Raw genomic sequence first — 18,570 nt, forward strand, 5'->3', positions numbered from 1 at the left:
CTCGGTGGTACCTCCTTCAGCTGCCAAGCCCCTGCCTGGGCTGCAGAGCTGCCTCCAGCCTGACATGCCCTTGAACCTGCTAATTACCAGCGGTCTGGTTTGTTTATGGAAATGCAGCCTCCCACCTGGAGAGCTCCCCGGCGGGTGCGGTGTTCCCCGCACGCTGGAGCCTTGGTGCGTTGCTACCCCGTGGCTGTGCCCAGGGATTGGCACAGCTGCACGGCATTCCAGGCAAGCAGGGAGCACAGGGATTGCACACAGGGACCCCCATAGCTGGAATCACCAGTGGTGTCACTGTGATGGCCCCGTGGGAAGAGGCGGATACTGGGAGCAGACAGCAGAGCAGAGCCTGGCGTCACACACCTCATGTGGGTGATGCAGGTGCTGGGGCTGAGGTGGGAGTCTCAAGGACATCGCAGTTTCCATGGTGAACACCCGGCCTAACTCTGGGAGTCAGCAGGGGTGAAAGTCTCTCCCTGGGCTCCTCTTTGCTCTGGAGCTCCAGCACTCCTGGATGCACCCTGATTTTGGGTGTGTGTTGGTGTGGGATGGAAAGGGAAGATCTGTGGTGCTGCCTGGCTTGGAGCAGGGATGCAGGCATGGTGCTTTCCTCTGGAACAGCCTAGTGCCAGGCATGGGGTGAAACCAGGGATCAAGGTACGCGAGAGACGCCCAGTACGTGTTCAGCTTGACCGGCTGGAAGCGATTTATACCTAAAGGATTAACTGAGTTTCTCCATGGCCAGGGAGGGAAGAGGACGGGATGGAGATGAGCCAGCCCACCTGGATTTGACATGGAGAAAGGGCGGGAGACACTCACGAGGGTGGTGTGGGGCTGTCTCTGCCTGGTGTAATATTCCTGGATGGAGCATCCTAAGCCATTTCCTTGGATGGCTGGAATAAGGAAGCTCCAACAAGCTGCAGCCCGGCCAGGGGATGTGGGGAGGCCCCAAAATACCCGGAGCTCTTTGCTCCAGGGAATGACAGTGTTGGATGACAGGGAGTGGGCGCTGGGGCTGCTGAGTGCCAGGGAGGGAGGAGCACCGGCTAACGGGCAGCATTTCCCATTTCCCACGTCCTGGCGTCGGACACCCTGGGTTTGAGGCAGGGGACTGTGTGGACCTTGTGGGGTGGTGAAGGATGGCTGGGCGTGGCATTCCCTGGAGCACGGCCATGGTAAAAGCGAGGAGGGCAGGGAGGCACCGTGACCCGAGAGTTGTGCGGTGGGTGTGGGAGCAAGCGGGATGGAGAGCTGGGAGACAGCCAAGGAGAGCCAGAATGGGAATGCACAGGGAATGGGGTGAGGGTGAAGCCATGCTGGCCTCATCTGAGGTGGCTTCAGCATGGAAAGCGAAGCAGAACAGAGCTGCATTTACCTTTGGAGCTTCCCCAGCCGCAGGCTTCCTGCTCGTCGCCTCCCGCTTGAGCCGACCCAACCGGCCAGATCAGTGCTTGGAATTTCTCTTTTTTTTTTTTCTTTCTGTTTTAATAGTTTATCTATTTCTCCTCCCCGTTCAGCCCCTGCCCTCGGCCGGGCGCTCCCGCTGCCCCAATCCCCGGGCGCCGAGCCCGTGGGAAGGGCTGTCCCTCCCTCCCGCTGCTCCACCTCCACCTGAACCTGCGGGGGAAAACTTCAACAGCTCCGGCTTCAGGGGAGGGGAGAAGAGAGGAAAAAAGAGAAAAGATGAGGGGCACAGCAGCACACCCAGCTTGTGTCACAAGGCTTGGGGGCCAAGGAGGAGCCCCCTGGTTTTCCATGGCTGGAAGAGCCCACAGAGGTGTCAGGGTAAGAAGAAAAGTGCATCAGCTGTTCCTGTGGGCATCGTGGGCTCTCCTGTTCATTTCCCTCTCCCTTCCCTTCCCTTCCCTCTGTGCCTTTACAGCCCCTTTGCCAGAGGAAGCTGGTGCTGGGGGTGGTTGCTCCAGCTGGTGCTGGCCGTGAGCAGCCGGATCTGGCTGTGGCCACTGGTGGTCAGCAGGAATTCCCTGTGCTAATTACCATGGAGGTGATTAGAGCCTCGGCACTTCCCTCGGCATGCATGTGGTCACAGCAGCAGCAGTCTCTGGACAAACACCAGCCTGAGCTGCAAAAGCAGCGTCAACCAGCATGTGATGTGAGGCCAAAAAGGGAAGAAGAGGGCCATGGGTGCAGTGTATGTATTTGTATATACTTTTTAACATATATAATAGTATTACATCTAATAATATATAAATATATAGATGTGTATTGAATAACTATGTTATCTATAAATAAACAGGTACAGGTCACAGGTAGAGCAGTAGCCTGTTCCCATGGAGAAACACCCTGACTCCTCATTGTTTAGGATATAAACTACCAGTGCTGTTGGCTTGTGAGAGGGAAAGGTACAGAGGGAACCCTGTTGGATCTTTGGGGCGAATCTCCTGCTCCTGGGCCCTACAGCCACTGGCTGTGTGTGTTTGGGGCAGCAGGTGTTGGAGCAGCCTTTTTTGAGGGCTGACCACTTGTCATGGACGCTGTGATGCATCAGCTATAAAATCCAGTGTAAATCTGTTGAATTTGTGGGATGGTGAAGGATTGCATGGAACAAGACCGGGGTGTGGGAACAAATCAGGAGCTGATTTCCATCAGGGCTATCCCTGTGGTTGGTAAGTTAAATGGAGGAGCAGAGACAGTTTTGATCACAGTGGTGCAAAAACAGGACAACCTGAGGGCTCAGCAAGCTCCTTTCCATTCCCTATGGGATCGTTAGTGGTTTTCCATGCTCTCAGGAGTGAAGTTTTGAGGCTGAGTTAACCCTGGTGCCTTTCACTGCAGCATACTCTTGGGACATGGGCAGTGTCAGAGTGGTGTCCAGCCGGGTTGGGATCACTACCAGTGGGAAAGGAAGGGGCTGCCCCCCAGTTCTGCCTCTGGGATCCCCTGCCAGACCCCCCTGAGCTGTGGCACCTGTCCAGTCCTGGGGTCACCCCGTTCCTGCTGCAGACAAACCCATTCTGTCTGGAGTAGGGGGGCCAGCCAGTAGTGGTGTCTCCAAAGGAAAAGGTGGGATAACCCTATCTCTTGGGATTTGCTGTGTTTTTCCCATTTCCCCCAGGTATTTCTATTATCCTGGCACACTAACCAGGCTGTGTTCCCACTGTGCATGGCCAGATCCTGGTGTCCCCCCAGCCAGCTCCCACACAGCCCTCGGAGTGGGCACTGCAGCTCCCACCTGCTGTGCTTGTCCCCACTAAGACAAGGAAAGGTTTTGAGGGATGATTTGGGTGGCAGAGGAGGAAGGCAGGAGCAGTACCAGGCAGCAGGTGACGGTCTGCATGTCCAGCGTGGGTGTTGTGTTTATTTACGGATGGCTGGTGGCAGCTGAGCCAGGAACAACTCTCAGGACCCGGCTGAGCCCGGAGCTAAACACAAGGTAACAACCCAAGGGCCTTTTTCCAATGACCATGGAGACACCAGGGTGGAGCTGCGTCCGTGGAGACAGCAGGGCGGAGCTGCAGCCACCATGTGGGAGTCATGCCGGGGAGGAGTTTGGTGAAATAGAGACTCAAGTTACCCAGTGGTGCGAGAGTGAGGACGTCACGGAAGGCAGTGGTAAAAGAGGCCAAAGTACAAAAAAAAAAAAAAAAAAAAAAAAAAAAAAAAAAAGGGCTGGAGAGGGAGCCTCATTACAGAATGAGGTAAGTGGCGTTTCCTGTGCCTAAGGAAGTGAGTGACAAGCACCCAGGTCATCTCCTGCAGCCCAGCAGCCGGTGCTGCCCCTGGGTTTGTCCCCAGCGCCACAGCTCTGTGCCAGCCACCCCCCGTGCTGGGGAGGCACATCCCGGCTCTGCCACAGCATCCTTCCTTCCTTCCCAAGTCGGAAAGCAGCCTGCTCCTGTGAAGCCACTGTCTTGTCAGCACTTCCCAGCTCAAGTCCAGCTCGGTCCCAGATGGGACATGTGGCACCGTGTTGTGGGGTTCATCCGGCACCCCTGGCAGTGCCAGGCTGGGAAAGGGGCTCGAGTCCATGTTCTCCTTCTCCTTAGTGAGCAGTGGTTACACCTCGGTGGAGTATTCCGTCATGCTGGGGAGAGAGGAGAGAGGCGTTGGGGAGGGAGCTGTCTCACTTGGGAGGTGTGGAAAAACACTCCAAGTAGGAACAGAAATTTCCCCCAAAATAGATGGAGAAAGAATGACAGGCTGGTTGTGGGAAGACCCACAGGCAAGAGGAAGGCAGAGATGGAAATCTGTGACAGTGGGGTGTTGTGCTGTTTTTGCATGGCCTGGTTTTGGTAGTGGGGGGGCACGGAGGTGGCTCCTGTGAGAAGCTGCTGGAAGCTTCCACCATGTCTGGCAGAGCCAATCCCTGATGGCTCTGGAGGATAGAGATGCTGCTGGCCAAGCCTGGGCCGATTAGAGATGTCAATAACGCTTCTGATAACATATTTAAGAAGAAAATCAAAACAAAAAGGGGCACAGGGTTTTTTTTGCTAGCCAGAGAAGAGCAGGAGGTGAAGGAAACAGCATGGCAACACCAAGGTCAGTACAGAAGGAGAGGAGGAGGTGCTCCAGGTGCCAGAGCTGAGATTCCTCTGCAGGCTGTGGTGGTGACCATAGTGAAGCAGCTGTACCCCTGCAGCCCATGGATCCAGGGGAATCCAGAGATCCATGCACAGCCTATGCTGGAGTGGGTGGATGCCTGGAGGAGGCTGTGATCCAGTGGGAGATCCAGTGGAGAGAGGGGCCCAGCTCCCAGGCTGGAGCAGTCCTTGAAGGACTGACCCTGTGAAGAGTGACCCACACCACAGCAGTTTTGGGAGCACTGTGTGCCCATGGCAGGGACTCACGTTGCAGATTTGGGAGGACTCCTGCTTTTGAGAGTGGAGCCATGGTGGAGAGGGTCATGGAGAACTCTCTCCTGTAGGAAGGGGCCCCATGATGCAGCAGGGCAAGGAGTCATCTCCCTGAGCAGTGGAACAAAATCTTGGATGATGAGCTGACCAAAACCCCCATGCCCTGTCCCCTGCACTGTCTGTGGGAGGGAAGGGTTGAAGGAAGCAAAGATGTTTTTACTTCTCATTATCCTCCTCTGATTTTTGTTAGTAATGAACTCTGTATATCTGAGACTGTTTTGCCCTTGGAGTGTTTTCTCCTGGTCTTTATCTCAAGTCATTAACCCTTTGTTAATTTTTTCTCTGCCCAGCTGTAGCAGGGGAGGGTAAGTGAGCAGCTTTTGTGGGTGGAGTTCGGCCAGTGTCAAACCTCGACAGGTGTTTCCTGAACCCTGATATCTGCTCCCATGAGGATTATGGTGGCAGCTGGGCCAGGGTTGCCATGGAGGGCAGTCAGGCTGAGCCCTTCCCAAAGCAGGGCTTAGTCAGTATGGGATAGCAGCACTGGGGCAGCTACAATGGTTCTGTTTCCCACTGAAATACTTAATCCTTTCTCTTTAAACAAAGTTTAGATGGGAAACCTGGGCAAAGTCCTTCCCTGAGCAAAATCACTTTTTGTTTTAACTTGGACCTCTTATTTTTCTGAAGGAAAAGTGGCTCCAGAGAAGACAGATCCTGAAAAGTGGCAACCCCAGGCACTTTTCATGGCATCACCCACCTCAGTTCGTTTTGGAGATTGCTGTGTTTTTCCTTTAGAATTAGATTCTTGACTTTCTGGGGGACATCAGGAATGTACCAGGCTGCGATCGCCTTCACGCACAGAGCCACGTGCTGTGGGAAGCAAAGGCAGTCAGGGACTCCCAGCCTGGGCATGAGGCACAGATCCAACCCTTTCCCAGCTCTCTCCTGCCTCCCTGGGGGCTCACCTCGAAGAGGATGAGGAAGGCGAGCCGGGCTGCGAAGATGTGCCAGAATTGGACGGTGTAGGTGTAGTCGTCAGCATTCCGGTAATCCCGGTACCTGCAGCACAGCTCCGTCAGTGCCAGCCAAGGCCACTCCATTCTGGTCTGGATGTCACAGTGAGGGACAGGGGGTGGCAGGGGGCTGTTCTTACCTGCAGTTCTTGAGCTGGATCCCATTAAATTCTGGCAGCACCTTGGTGTGGGGCTCGAAGTCCCGGATGTGGAATACGGAGAGGCTGTTGTTGATGTACCCAGTGGAGCAGCTGTGGGGAAGGACCTGGTTGAGCACGGATTGTACCGACCTGTTCTGGGGAAGCAGAACCCACCTGGGGCTCTCAATGCCCACTTTGACAAAGCCTGGTGGAAATGGAGGGCTCAGAGGCTTCTGTCCAGTTTGAGTGAACTGAGTCAGTCAGCCAAGGCTTGGAGAAACAGGGGAAGGGCAGGAGAGAGCATGTGCCTGCATCTGGGAATCCTGTAGCTCTCCAGTGTTACCCACTGTCCCTCCCAGTCAGTTTACCCACCACAGGGATAATGTGATGATGCCATGTGGGAATGTTCCCTTTTCCCTCCCACCTCGCTTTGGGGGACAGTTCAGCTGTCTCGTGCTCCTGCAGTGGTGGCACTGAGGCAGGAGGGGACAGGGCTGTGGGGATGCTGCAGGCAGGGACTGTCTCAGAACTGAACTCACTCCATGCTGGTGTGGTTCTCCCTCGCGCAGGGGCTGTACATGTACTTGTAGACTTGCACAGGGATGAAGTCAGAGGTGATGGCGATCACCAGCCCGTTCCCGATGACAGCCAGGATGCCGATGGCCTCTAGGACCTGCAGCCAGATCCCTGTGGGAGAGGAGCAGCCAGTGAGGTCCCTCTGCCAGCTCAGTGTCACCACTCCAGCTCAGGGACGCCTTTAGCATGGCCAGGTCAAGGAAGGAGCCTCCATGCTGCCCTTCAGCCTCTGGCAGAGTCTGAAGCAGCTTGTCCTTCTCTGACTCATGGCTGTCCCTGTGCTGTCCCCTGGCCATGGGGTGCTCAGGGGCTTGGCCTGGTTTTGGCAGGACCCCTCTCACCAATGTCCTTGGCCTTCCTGGGCACCATGCGCCGGCGCAGCCGCATCATCTTGATGGCGTCCATGTGGATCTCGATGACGTTGTTGATGAGGGCCAGCAGCGGGGCCAGGGGAAAGGCTGCCACGAAGATGGTGGTGAAGCTGTACTGGATCACTGTGGAGGGGGAAACACCAGGTGCTGGTGTGAAGCCACTGCAGAGGGGACATTCCCCTCTGTCTGGGTTTGTCCTGCTTTCTGTTTTGGGAATTATCTTGGTGTCCCAGGGCACTCAGAGTAGGGCTGGGGGTGGAGCTGTGGCTCCCTGCCTGTGTATGCATCCCTAGCATCCATCACTCCCAGCCAAGAAGTGCACATGAATCTGCCCCACATACCTATCTCCAAGTACTCGTTGAACAAGCTGAAGACATTGACCTCGTTGAGTTCATAGTTATGCAGCCACTGCCTTTTGCAGGGGTCCTCTGCCTCCTCCTCCTCTCCTAACATCATGCTTCTCTTCTTGGGGGACTTTTGCTTCTTCCGTAGCTGGTGGGATATCCAGCTGCAGTGGGAGAGAGGGATTTGTGTGGCTGCCTGCGGAGGACAGCAGGGCTGGCTGCCAGCACATCCTTGGAGAAAGGGAAAAAGAAAAAGACCAGGGTTCCTCTCTGGAAAGTGTCAGTGTGGGAAGCTTACGGGACAAGATACTCCATGATGTTGCTGATGGTCTGCTTGAGCACCATGATGACAGCCATCTGGATGAAGAGGTCGGTGATGCAGCCGCTGGGGTGGCACTGGAGGGGACAACAAGACAAGTTGTACCATGCAACCAGGGTGGGTGGGCCCAAGGGACCCTTTGGCAGGTGCTATGGGAGAAAGCTGAGCTTCCCAGAGGCTCCCTGGGCTCTAGGGAAAGGAAGAGGAGTTGTTTGTGGGGTCAGAGAGTGGGTGCCTCACCTCCTCCAGCCTCCAGTGGCCAGCGATGCGCACGTAGTGCCCTGGATGGCCATTGATCCTGAGCAAGGAAGCAACAGTGATACCCATGGGGTCGTGGCCCTCCCGAGTCCCAAATGGGTTCCCTGTGCCTGCTGGGGAGGGCAGAGGGGCTGGACTGTCCATACACCCTGGGGAGAGTCAGGAACATCCATCCCAAGCCCTGGCTGCCCTGTGTTCTCCACTCACCGTCCCAAGAAGAAGGCGATGTAGATGAGCGAGGAGAAGTTTGTGAAGAACTGGAAGATGACAATCTTCACGGTAAAGTTGTTCTCTGCCTGGGAGGGGGTCCGTGGTTTCTCTAGGAAAGGGAGCAATGCCCAGGGCTTGGTAATAGAGCAGTGGGACCTTGCCCTGCTCCTCCATGGGTGTCACCACAGCTGTGAAGATTCAAAGGGTGTCTCTGCCCCTTGTGAAGCCTTCCCTGCCCTCCACCTGAGCTCTCTGATGGAGGTGAGTCCAGCCTAGCAGGAAGGTCTCTCAGAACCATGAGCTGGGGGAGAAGCAGCCTTAGAGCTGGGAGGAAATCCATGTTGTGACCTCTCCTGAAGCTGGGGTGAGGCTGGCTGCGGAACAGCTTGTGGGCCACAGGTGAGTGTGTGCTGGGGGACTGCTGGGCCTCCCTGTCTGGAGCTGCCTGGGAGCTGCCTTGTGCTGGTGGAAGGAGGGGAAGGAATGGGAGGCTGGCTGTGCTCAGGGATGACAGGGCACTGCAGGTGGGACACACCCCATTTCCCTTACCCAGTTTGCAGAGGAAGAGGGCCACTTGCCAGTTGACCTGCAGGACAGAGGGATATATGAGTGAGGGTCTGGCCATGCAGAAATCCTGCCAAGCAGCCCATGTGGCTCCTCACCTTGGTCATGATGATGATGGTGAGGTAGTGCAGCACGGCCCCCGTCATCACGGCGATGGTGTCGGCGTGCTTGCTCAGCAGGCTCACTTCGCTCTGTGTGAACAGGGCCATGGCCACCGCCCGGTAAATGACGAGCGCGTGGGCGATGCCGATCAGCACCAAGATCTGTGGAGAGGGAGAGGAGGGCTGAGAAGCCACTGAGGGCACGTGCTCCCTGGCACCTGATGGTCCCCTCAGCAGGGCCCTGGATGGGCCTCAAAGGCAAACCAGCACCCTTCGGTGGGGTCTGACAAGTTCGTGAGGTGAGGGTAGCAATAGGACAAGGAGTAGCGGGTACAAACTGAAAGACAGGAAATTTAGGCTGGATTTTAGGAAGAAATTCTTCCCTGTGAGGAGATACTGGAACAGCCTCCCTCTTTCAATTATGTCGAGACAGACATGACTGGCATCACCACCAGTCCTTTATTAGAAAATTTTCATGCCTTCTCTCAGTGGACTTCTTTCAGGCACTTCCCTCATAGGCAGCTTCACTCAGTACTGACTCCTGTTCTTGCAGGCAGCTCCACACAGCTCTGACTCCTTCTCTCCTGTCTGCCTGTCCCTTTCCAGGTTACCTAACCCTGTCTGTCCTTCATGCAACATCTTCCTACCTTATCTGTCTCTTGCACAGCCACATGTCCCTTACCTCCTCACAGCACAGCCAGCAGACCCATCCCAACTGCAGCAGACTCTCAGTCTCAAGCTCTAACTCAAACTGTAACTAGTGGCCAGCTAACCCGCTCTTTTCTAACACCCAAACTCGTTGGGCAGGCACAAATCTCTCTACTCCTCAGTAATCAGTACAGCTGTAATTCACCAGGAGAGATTGCCTTCTGGACCATCCTTTCAACCTATCTTCCCACAAATTCCCCCTTTTTTATTTAAGTAAGTTGACATTATAACACATTCACTTCAGACTAACAGTTTTACAAGTGTTTGGGCAATGCATCTTTAACAAGGACACATACTTCAAATCCTAGTCATCACAGATAGTTTGTCTAGCTTTACTTTATGATTGTTTCTTTCAGCAATTTTTTATATAAGAGATAGTTGTCTGCATGTGTAGATTGATTAGATATTTACCCTTCCTCAGAGCCAAGAGTCTTATCTTACTACTTAAGTTTCTCTTCACATACATCAATTTTTTCCAATATTATTACTCAAAGTGAAAGTTTACAGTAGTATAACAACCACATCCAATTTAATTCTTTTCCATTCTTTTCTCATTGATTGTTAACTTCCTCTTTTTGTCTGCTTTGGTTTAGTTTGGCTTTTATCAGTATAGAACATCAACTTAAGGATTCTCTCTTTGCTCTGAAATACATTTGTGAATTAAGCTTGATATATTGTCCAGACTTACAGTACATACTATTAAAGTTCAAGAATCAGAAAGCTGCAATTCATAAATACAATATATATGTTTCGACATCAAATAGATACATTGCATTGAACCATAGAGCTACTGTTTCCAGCTTTTCTTATATCTTGTTGCTTTAACTACTTCACTTGTTCCTTCTTTAGCTTAGTTGCTTTTATAAAGTTACTATAACTAACTGCTGTATAGGAGTTTTGGCTTGGCACTTAATTCAACTTTTTGAGGACACATGATTCTTCTTCTACCTCCTGCTCTATTTTCCATTCTTTTAATGTCTCATAGAACAATCTCCAGGTGGTAACCATATCTGTAACTGCCTTGTCCTCTTTTGATACCACGTCCCATAGTCATTCCATAACCTTTTTCCTTGCTCTAACACTGAAGGCACTATTTGCATATACAGCTCTTTGTTCCCAGTGGCTCACCTGGATAACCATCCCTCCAGGTGTCAAACTAAGTTTGGTCTGGACCCAGCAGCTTAACCCACTGCTCTCAGCTTCGCTGGAGTCCGTCTCCAGCTGCACCTCACCCTACAGCCCAAATCCCAATCATCACCTCAGGGTCACCATTATGTAGTGATTATGTCAACATGGACATGATTGGCATCACCACCAGTCCTTTATTAGAAACTTTTTATGCTTTTTCTCAGTGTACTTCATTCAGGCAACTCTGACTCCTTCCCTCACAGGCAGATTCACACAGCACTGACTCCTTTTGTTACAGGCAGCACCACGCAGCTCAGCTAGCCCACTCTTTTATTACACCCAAACTCATTGGGCAGGCACAGATGTTTCCACAGATGTTTCAGTACAGCTGTAATTCATCAGGAGAGATTGCCTTCTGTACTGTCCTTTCAACCTATCTTCCCACACCTCCCCAGGGATGTTGTGAATGCCTCAGCCCTGGCAGTGTTCAGGGCCAGGTCACTGCCCATGCCATGGGGCTTGGGACTAGATAAGGTCCCTTCCAATCCTTAACACTCTATGATTGCAGGATCCTATGTCTGCATCTGAACCAGTCTCCACTGACCCACAGTGGCCCTGGGATTTGCCTCTTCCTGCCCTCCATGTCACTGCCTTGTTCCTCACTGCAAGAACAGAGCCTTCAGCCCCCGCCCCTGAAGGGTGGGTGGCCCCTGCCATCCACAGGGTGTGAGCATGAGGATGCCCCAGGATCCTTGTGATGGGCATGGAACTGCCCTGAGAACCTGGTCTGTGCCTTTGCTCCTTTGGTCCATGTGCCCTTAAAACAAACATTCCCATTGTCACCTGGCACGTACCATCAGCAGAGCCAAGATGAGGACGATGGTGCTGCGCCAGTAGGAGTGCTGGTATGGCTGGGGTTCATGCTGTGAATTATTGATCAGGTGCAGAGCCAGCTCCTCCTTTAAAAAAAAATAAATATACATATATTAAAAATGGAAAAGAAAGAACGCAGCAGTGCCTTGTGCCCCTTGTGTCAGTGGACACATGGGATGAGCAGTGCTGGAGAAGGACAGGGGTGAGCACCCAACGCACAAGAGCATGTCCAAGCCTGATTGAGCTCAGTCTGGGCAAGGGACCCCTCTGATATGTCTTTTCTAACAGTGCAGGTGACCTCTGCCCTGAAAATGGAAGCACCGAGCAGGAAAGATTATGTCTCACCTCTTCCTCATCCCACCCGTACACGTCCCAGTTGGTGGCCACAGTGGCTCTCTGCCTCTTCCACAGCTCCAGGAATACAGTGGCTGGATTGGGAAGGAAAAAGTGCAGTGACACTTAGGAATGGCTCTGAAAGCCACCCCTCTGTCTCCCAGAGAGTCACATCATATCCAACTTGATGGCAGACCAGCCTGGACTGCCCTTGGCCCATGAAGGACAGGTAGTCCCGTCTGCACCTTGGTGACCTGGAAGGGGCCTGGACAGGCAGCAGTGGGACACCTGGCCCATTCCTGAGGTCAAGGAAAAGGCAGTGGAAAAGCCAGGTGAGTGTGTAACTAAGGCAGTGACAGGATCCCATCATCCCACAGCAAGTAAGAGGCTGTGCAGTGATTTGGGAAGATGGAGGAGGAGTCTGGAGGCACCTCTTTCCTGTGGCTGTGGCCATTTATAGGCACCTGCTAGAAAACTGCTGGGTGCCTTTGAAGCTATGCTGAGCAGAGGCTTCAGGTAGGACAAGCTTCAGGTAAGGAATATTTGGGGAGCTAGAGGATATCATCAGGATGCTTTTGCCTCTAGCTGTGTCTGGAAGGGGAGCTGAAGGCTCTGGAAGTGAAGGAGATATAACCCCCCACTCCCAAAGGGCAAAGCTATGATGGTGTCCCATTTTCCACCTTCTGCTCCCTCTCCTGACCACATGTGCTGGGCACCCAGGCATGAACACCTACCCCAGATGGCCATGAACATGGCAAACACCACCGTGGCCTCATTATCAATCATGTGAGTGATCTGGAAGAGATGAAGGAAGAGTGTGATGGGGCAGTGAGGTGCAGGGGCTGACACACCTCAGGGTCTTGGCATGCTCATCTCACCCGAGACAGGTAAAGGAGGGCAAAATGCAGGAAGGTGATGGACACTGGGGCTTGTTACTGGTAAAATATTCCATGGTGATGATGGAGACTGTGATCTGGGGTGGGGTGTTTCTTTTTAGTGGTGCAGGAGCAGCATGAGCTGGAGTGTTTCCCCATCCTTTACCGTGAGCCTGCCCTGGAAAGGGGGTTCCTTACCTTGGCATAGGTGCAGGTGTCAGAGAGGACCCAGAATGAGCAATTCTGGTCACACAGAGGGCACATGATGGTGGTGTTGGCATCACAGATCTCCTTGCTGGAAGAAAGGAGGAGAGAAGCCAAGGGGAACAAAGGTGTCTCAGAGCCACCTGCAGAGCTGAATGGGATGTGCATTTGGCATTCCCAAGGGCCTTACCTCACCTGGCTGGAACTGAAAACAGTAGCCCCAGCTGCGACAGTTGCCAGCCCAGCCAGGGCAGCGAAAATCAGCAGGTAGGTGTACCAGCCCAGCCAAGCAAAGTACAGGGCCACCTTCTCTCCAAAATAGCACCTAGGAAGAAGGGTGAGGTGGGAACTGCAGCCAGAAAGGAGATCAGATTTTGGGAGTCACTAGAAAATGTTCGTGGTGGCAGTATCTCAGTCTTTACGGTGTGGGGAGCAGGTTGGAGTCATGGATAAGAAATGGCCTACTGACTGAGAGCCTGGGAGCCCTGTATCCCAGAGGAATTAACTTTGTGCCAGCTGTCAGAGGTGCACTGCTATTTGAACATCTCCCCTCTCTATCAGAGCCCCCTGGCAGGTTTATGAAGTAACCTATTCTTTTTACCTTCCTGCCTCTGCCCACTGAGTTAGTTTTCAAAAACAAGAGCTGTGCTCTTTCCTGGGATTTCATGTGGTTGTAGGAGCCCCATGTTGCCTTTACTGCCCCGAGTTCAGCCTCAGGCTGGCTGTGCAGCACTGATGTTCCATTCCCATCTCTCCTGCCTTCTGAATGTGGCTGAAAACCAAAGAGGTTCATTGGAGTCCGCACAGACGCGGGGGTTGTTTCATGCTGCAGGATTAGCAGATGGAGCTCAGAGCCACAGGGATAACCCTCAGGCTAAGAGCTTTGGAAGCTGCAGAGCCAGCCCAGTGCTTGTGAGAAGAGCCAGGTTCACACTCATGATTTTTAAGACAATGCAGGAGCCTGGCAAAGAGCATTGAGCTCTCTGGGTTTCAGGTGGGACCTCTTGGTTAGAAAGATCTGCCTCTTGTGCCTGTGTTACCTGATCTCCTCAATTGGCTGTTCCTTAAACATAACTCTCCAACGAGCCCACTTCTTCTTTAGTATCTGCCTTATCTCTTCATTCTGGAGAGCAGAGAAGTTGGTTGGATGCAGGAATATCAGGGCGCCCTTAATGCCCTGCCCAGCTCCAAGGCAGCTGCCAGGAGCTTTGCCATGCACTTCACCCAGCGAGCTCTTGGTGCAGCCCCAGTCGCCCACAGGTCCCCCCACCCCATCCTGTTCCTCCATCTCTCCTGGATTTTCCTCCCAGGCACTGTGTGCTCACCTTATGCAAGGGAAAGGCTGCCTCAAACACCTTCTTCTCCATCAGGTCAGAAAGCTTCTCTGAGAGTAGAGCAGAAGGGACAGGGTTAAGCTTAGGGATTTGGGGAGACGGAGCAGAGGAACTGATGGTTCCTGCAGTCCCAATCTCCCAGCCTCTGGATGCAGCAGCAAATTGACTTGTCTGAGCTCCCCCTTTTCTATTCTCTCCATGAGGGAAAGGCAGCTGGGATGCCAGTGCTCTTCCTGCAGATCCAGGCTGAGCATCACCCCTGTGATCCCTGTTCCCTTACCTAAGTCGGACGTCACAGTATTCCGCAGGATGAAGTGCACGACCCGTATCCTGAACAAGGAGAAACTCTGCTTAGAGGCTGCTCTGGGATATAGACTTACATTGTGTGGGTCAGGAAAACAGGGCAGAGAAGGGAGAAGGTGTGCAGTAAAATCCAGGGAAGCAAGGGATGGAGAAATGTGGGCAGGGAGAAGCCATCAGCTTTGCACGTGGGAGATGAAGGAGGCTTCTGTGGAAAATTAAAAGCCTGGCACAGCTGTGAACTGAGCTGGAAAATGGATGCTGGTGTGGAGAACAGTGAGTGCAGGAGGCTGGAAATCAGCTCAGCACCCACCTGGTGGTCACTGGGATGTCCTGGTTGGCACTGGAGTTTTGCTGCCTGATGTTGGAGTTCGTCAGGAAACACTGGTATTTCCAGAAGATGTGCTGTGGGGCACGGACTCCATAGAAGAGCTTTGTGTCCTCAATTTTCTGGTGAGGGGAAGAGAAGGGCTGTTATAACAGCCAGTGAGGCAGGGAAGGGCCAGAACTGGAAGGGCTGGGGGCTGTGTGAGTCCTGGGGCTGGGGTCTTTCTCCACTGGTTGAGCAAGTGGGTTATTTTCCAGCCCTGATGTGGTGAACAGCTCAATGGTTCAGGCCTCTCCCATTTCCTGCAATGCAGGAGCCCAAGCCAGGCCAAGTATCTGCTGCTTTTTCCTCCCACAGCCCCTCACCTTGATGGCAAAGCCCTTCTTGCTCAGCTCCTCCAGGAACTTCTTCCTCTTGTTCTCCTTCTCACTGCCCATTTCGTGGATGTCACTCACCAGGACAAAGTCCCACGTCTCTTCATTCTGCTCACAAAACCAGCAGGGAATTATCAGGGATGAAAAGCTGAGAGCTCTCTTTCCCAGCTCCAGCCTCTCATAGGTTTGGACCCTCACTGTGGCTGTGTAGAGGGGAACTGCAAATGAGCAAGGGAAATGGCAAGCCTCTCTGAGCTGGGCTGGACTCACTGCAGATGCAGAAGGAGCAGAGCTTACCGGGGAGGAAAAGGGGTCCGTGTCCTCAACAGGAGATTCCCTGCGGGGAGTCAGCAGAATTTCATCCTGGTGAAAAGAAAACCAGTGAAGGGAAGGATTCAGCAGGCTCCCTGGGAGATCCCATGCTTTCCTCTTCCAGCAGCCTCGAAGAGATGCCCAGGGAGGAAGGTAAGAGGAGGCTCGTGTGAAACGTTCTCCCACATGCTCCTGATCACCAGTTTAGGGTCTAGGATTTGTGTCGGGGAATGCTGCAGGGACTGCTGCCCTGGGAGGGTGTGCAGCCTCCTCTAGAACTCATCATGCCAAATGGTGCCCTGGGGCTGTGAGGGATCTGGACCAGGAGGAAAAAGCCTCCCTCAGCTCTTTCACCTGATGCCCTGGGGAAGTGTTCACCTTTCACCCTCTCTCTCCATGCTACAGTGGATTTTACAGGCTTTAATCAGCCTTTTCCATTTGTCAGTTGTTCCTGTCAGATAGGGCACTGTTGGCTTTTTGGGGAGGGTGGGGAAGGTAGTTTTAAATTCCAGTAAAGGGAGAGTGGAGCATGGGCACTTGGAGGCTGGCACAACCCTGCAGGAAAGCAGGCGAAAAAAGTCCTAGGAAAACATGTTGGATGCCTCAGGAAGCAGCCAAGGGACAGAGAGGGGGGATGAGCCATTGGTCATAAAATCATAGAATATCGCAAGTTGGAAGGGACTCACAAGGATAATTGAATCCAGCTCCTGGCCCTGCACAGGACCACCCCAAGCATCCATGTGCCTAAGAGTGTTGTCCAAACACTGCTTGAACTCTGGCTTTTTTCCCTTTTCCCCTCCTGTGTGTCATTCTGGAGGAATGGCTGTGCAGCTCCCACCTTCCTGGTTACAGGTAATGAATTACACTCAGATATCCAAGGGAGCAGGTGTGGGGGAGCACAAAGCAAGCATCATGGGATGGTTTGTATTGGAAAGGACCTTCACGCCCATCCAGTCCCCCAGGGACACCTTCCACTAGACCGTGTTGCTCCAATCTGGTCTGGGACACTTCCAGGGATGGGGCAGTCACAGCTTCCCTGTGCATCCTGTGCCAGGGCCTCAGCATGCCCATAGGGAAGAATTTCTTCCCAGTATCCCATCTAACCCTGCTCTCCTTCAGCTTAAGCCATCAGCTGCCCCTGTGGGAGCTTTTTCCACCCTTTGATGTGACTTGTGGTGTGTCCCCACAAACAGTTATGCCGCTGTTCCTGAGGGAAGGTGACACAGTACAGAAGCGGGAAAGAGCTGCCAGGGATGGGAATTTTGTCACTCGGTGTCACCAGAGACACTGTGACCTAAAAGAGCAGCCAGCCAGACGAGTTCCTCCAGCTGTAATCTTGGCAGCAGAGCCTTGGTGGTGCAACTGTGCCCTGATGTAAGATCTGCATCCCGAGCTTTCACTGGAGAATGAGGCCATGGGAGCAGAGAGGCTGGGATGAGGAAAGGGCTGAAATATTCTGCCAGATCAACCAAAGCACAAGAGCCATGAGGAGACTGACTGACAAGAAGGAGAAGCAGGAAGGCTTGAGAGGAGGGATGCTCCCCCCCCAGAAGTGCTGTTATAACAAGAGCCAGAATTTCTCTTGGATAAAAGGTACCCCAGTTAATGGCAAGAGGCAGAGGAGGGTTCTGGTGTTGTCATCTTCTCTAATCAGGTTTGAGGGGCAGGATTGGGTGCGGCAGTTCTCTGTATCCCAGTCTGAGCCCCTCTCTGGGCACAGGAGAGGGAGTGGGAGCCTCTCAGGGATCTGCCCACTGCCAGTGCTCTGATGCTGACATGGATCTGGCCTGGCACGCTCTCCGCTGTCGTGTTGGCTCATTCCTGCCTGGCTGGTTTCTCTCAGCCTCCGTGTGCACCAGCCTCATCCTGCAGCAATTCCCCGCCGCCTGTGATCTTGTGGATGGATGTGGAGGGGAAGCCATCCTTTGGGTATGGGAACATTTTGGGGTGTTGCTAATGCCACCTTGGCACACTTTTCCTACTGCTGCTGTCCCCAGTAAAGCTTAAGATGAGGTGAAGGGACCTGCTGGGATCTCACCTTCTGTTCCCAGGTGGCTCCCAACTCCAAGGAGCAGGCATGGCCCTGCTTGGGCATCTGAGCATCCCAGCCAGCACATCCACTTCCTTGGGAAGAGGCTGAGAGGTCACAAATGTAGGATCACAAATGGGATGTTGGATTCATCCCAGTGGCTGCTGGGGCTCAGGCTGCCATGCAGATGTCCAGCTTGCTTTTGGGGCCATATGGGATGTATAGAATTCTAGAATCCCAGAGTGGATTGGGTGGAAGAGACCTTAAAGCCTGTCCAGTTCCACCTTCTGCCATGGGCGTGAATATCTTCCACTGGGTCAGTTTGCTCCAAGTCTTTCCAGCCTGATGTTGGACACTTCCAGGAATGGAACAGCCACAGCTTCTCTAGAAAATCCATCCAAGGGCCTCACCACCCTCACAGGGAAGGATTTCTTCCCAATATCTCACCTAATCCTGCCCTCTGGCAGTTTGAAGCCATCCCCCTTGTCCTGCTGCTGCAGTTCCTGATGGGAAGTCAGGGATAGCCTCAGAGGGCAGGGACTTTGGATCACTGCTACACTCACAAGTAATTGTTTTTTCCTGGGAATTAGGAAAAATTGTCTGACTGCGGCTGCTGTGCTCTGGCCTCACAGGGCAGTGGATCAGGTGCAGTAAAGGCCACCTGGGCTCTGCAGTGGTTGCACCAACCTTGGGATCTATCCCTGCTCTTGGGAAGGACAGTTTCAGTTTCACTCCTTCCTGCCCTGTGGCTGGAACAGGATGTGGAAATTTCTCTGTGCAAAGGTGTAAAAGTGACCAGCACAGTGTTGAGAAAGGTTTCCATCTCTCCAAGGCATATCATTGGTCCTTGTCCCAGGCCAGGTAACCCACTGCCCTGAGTGTTCCTCCTGGGAAATGGCCACAGGTACCCTTGGGCTGGGTGCAGAGTCATCCATGTGAGTAACCCATGACAAGGATCTGGATAGGATCTGGCATCCTTGTTTTCCTTTCCAGTCATGGATTGGTGTGGGGTTGGGTGGTTCCTGTCACCCACACTGAGATGATCAAATTGCTCTTATCTCC

The 18,570-nt window shown here is 53.2% G+C and overlaps 1 protein-coding gene across 1 annotated transcript; it reads right to left on the minus strand.

Annotated features, from left to right (window-relative positions):
• Positions 1–4,017: 4,017 nt before the first annotated feature.
• ANO9 (anoctamin 9) lies at positions 4,018–17,574 on the minus strand. The gene is made up of 24 exons (XM_033062800.1): positions 17,518–17,574; positions 15,465–15,530; positions 15,159–15,275; positions 14,779–14,915; positions 14,446–14,495; positions 14,157–14,215; positions 13,872–13,954; positions 13,022–13,156; positions 12,826–12,922; positions 12,487–12,547; positions 11,765–11,847; positions 11,401–11,505; positions 8,708–8,872; positions 8,595–8,631; positions 8,043–8,154; positions 7,818–7,875; positions 7,557–7,654; positions 7,256–7,422; positions 6,885–7,037; positions 6,507–6,654; positions 5,968–6,078; positions 5,780–5,873; positions 5,572–5,684; positions 4,018–4,045 (listed from the first exon to the last, which is right to left on the minus strand). The coding sequence occupies exons 1-24, from the start codon at positions 17,572–17,574 to the stop codon at positions 4,018–4,020; spliced, it is 2,334 nt and encodes a 777-aa protein (XP_032918691.1).
• Positions 17,575–18,570: the final 996 nt, after the last annotated feature.

The sequence above is a fragment of the Catharus ustulatus genome, chromosome 6, assembly GCF_009819885.2.
Source record: "Catharus ustulatus isolate bCatUst1 chromosome 6, bCatUst1.pri.v2, whole genome shotgun sequence".
Lineage (NCBI taxonomy): Eukaryota > Metazoa > Chordata > Aves > Passeriformes > Turdidae > Catharus > Catharus ustulatus.

Bases quoted from the DNA above. Each gene is read 5' to 3' on its own strand.
- ANO9 (XM_033062800.1), bottom strand. From the start codon at position 17,574: ATGCCCAAGCAGGGCCATGCCTGCTCCTTGGAGTTGGGAGCCACCTGG. The intron at 8,873-11,400 runs GTACGTGCCAGG...CCCTCTCCACAG, and splicing joins TCATCTTGGCTCTGCTGATG to ATCTTGGTGCTGATCGGCAT. The intron at 7,655-7,817 runs GTGAGGCACCCA...TGTCCCCTCCAG, and splicing joins GCCACTGGAGGCTGGAGGAG to TGCCACCCCAGCGGCTGCAT.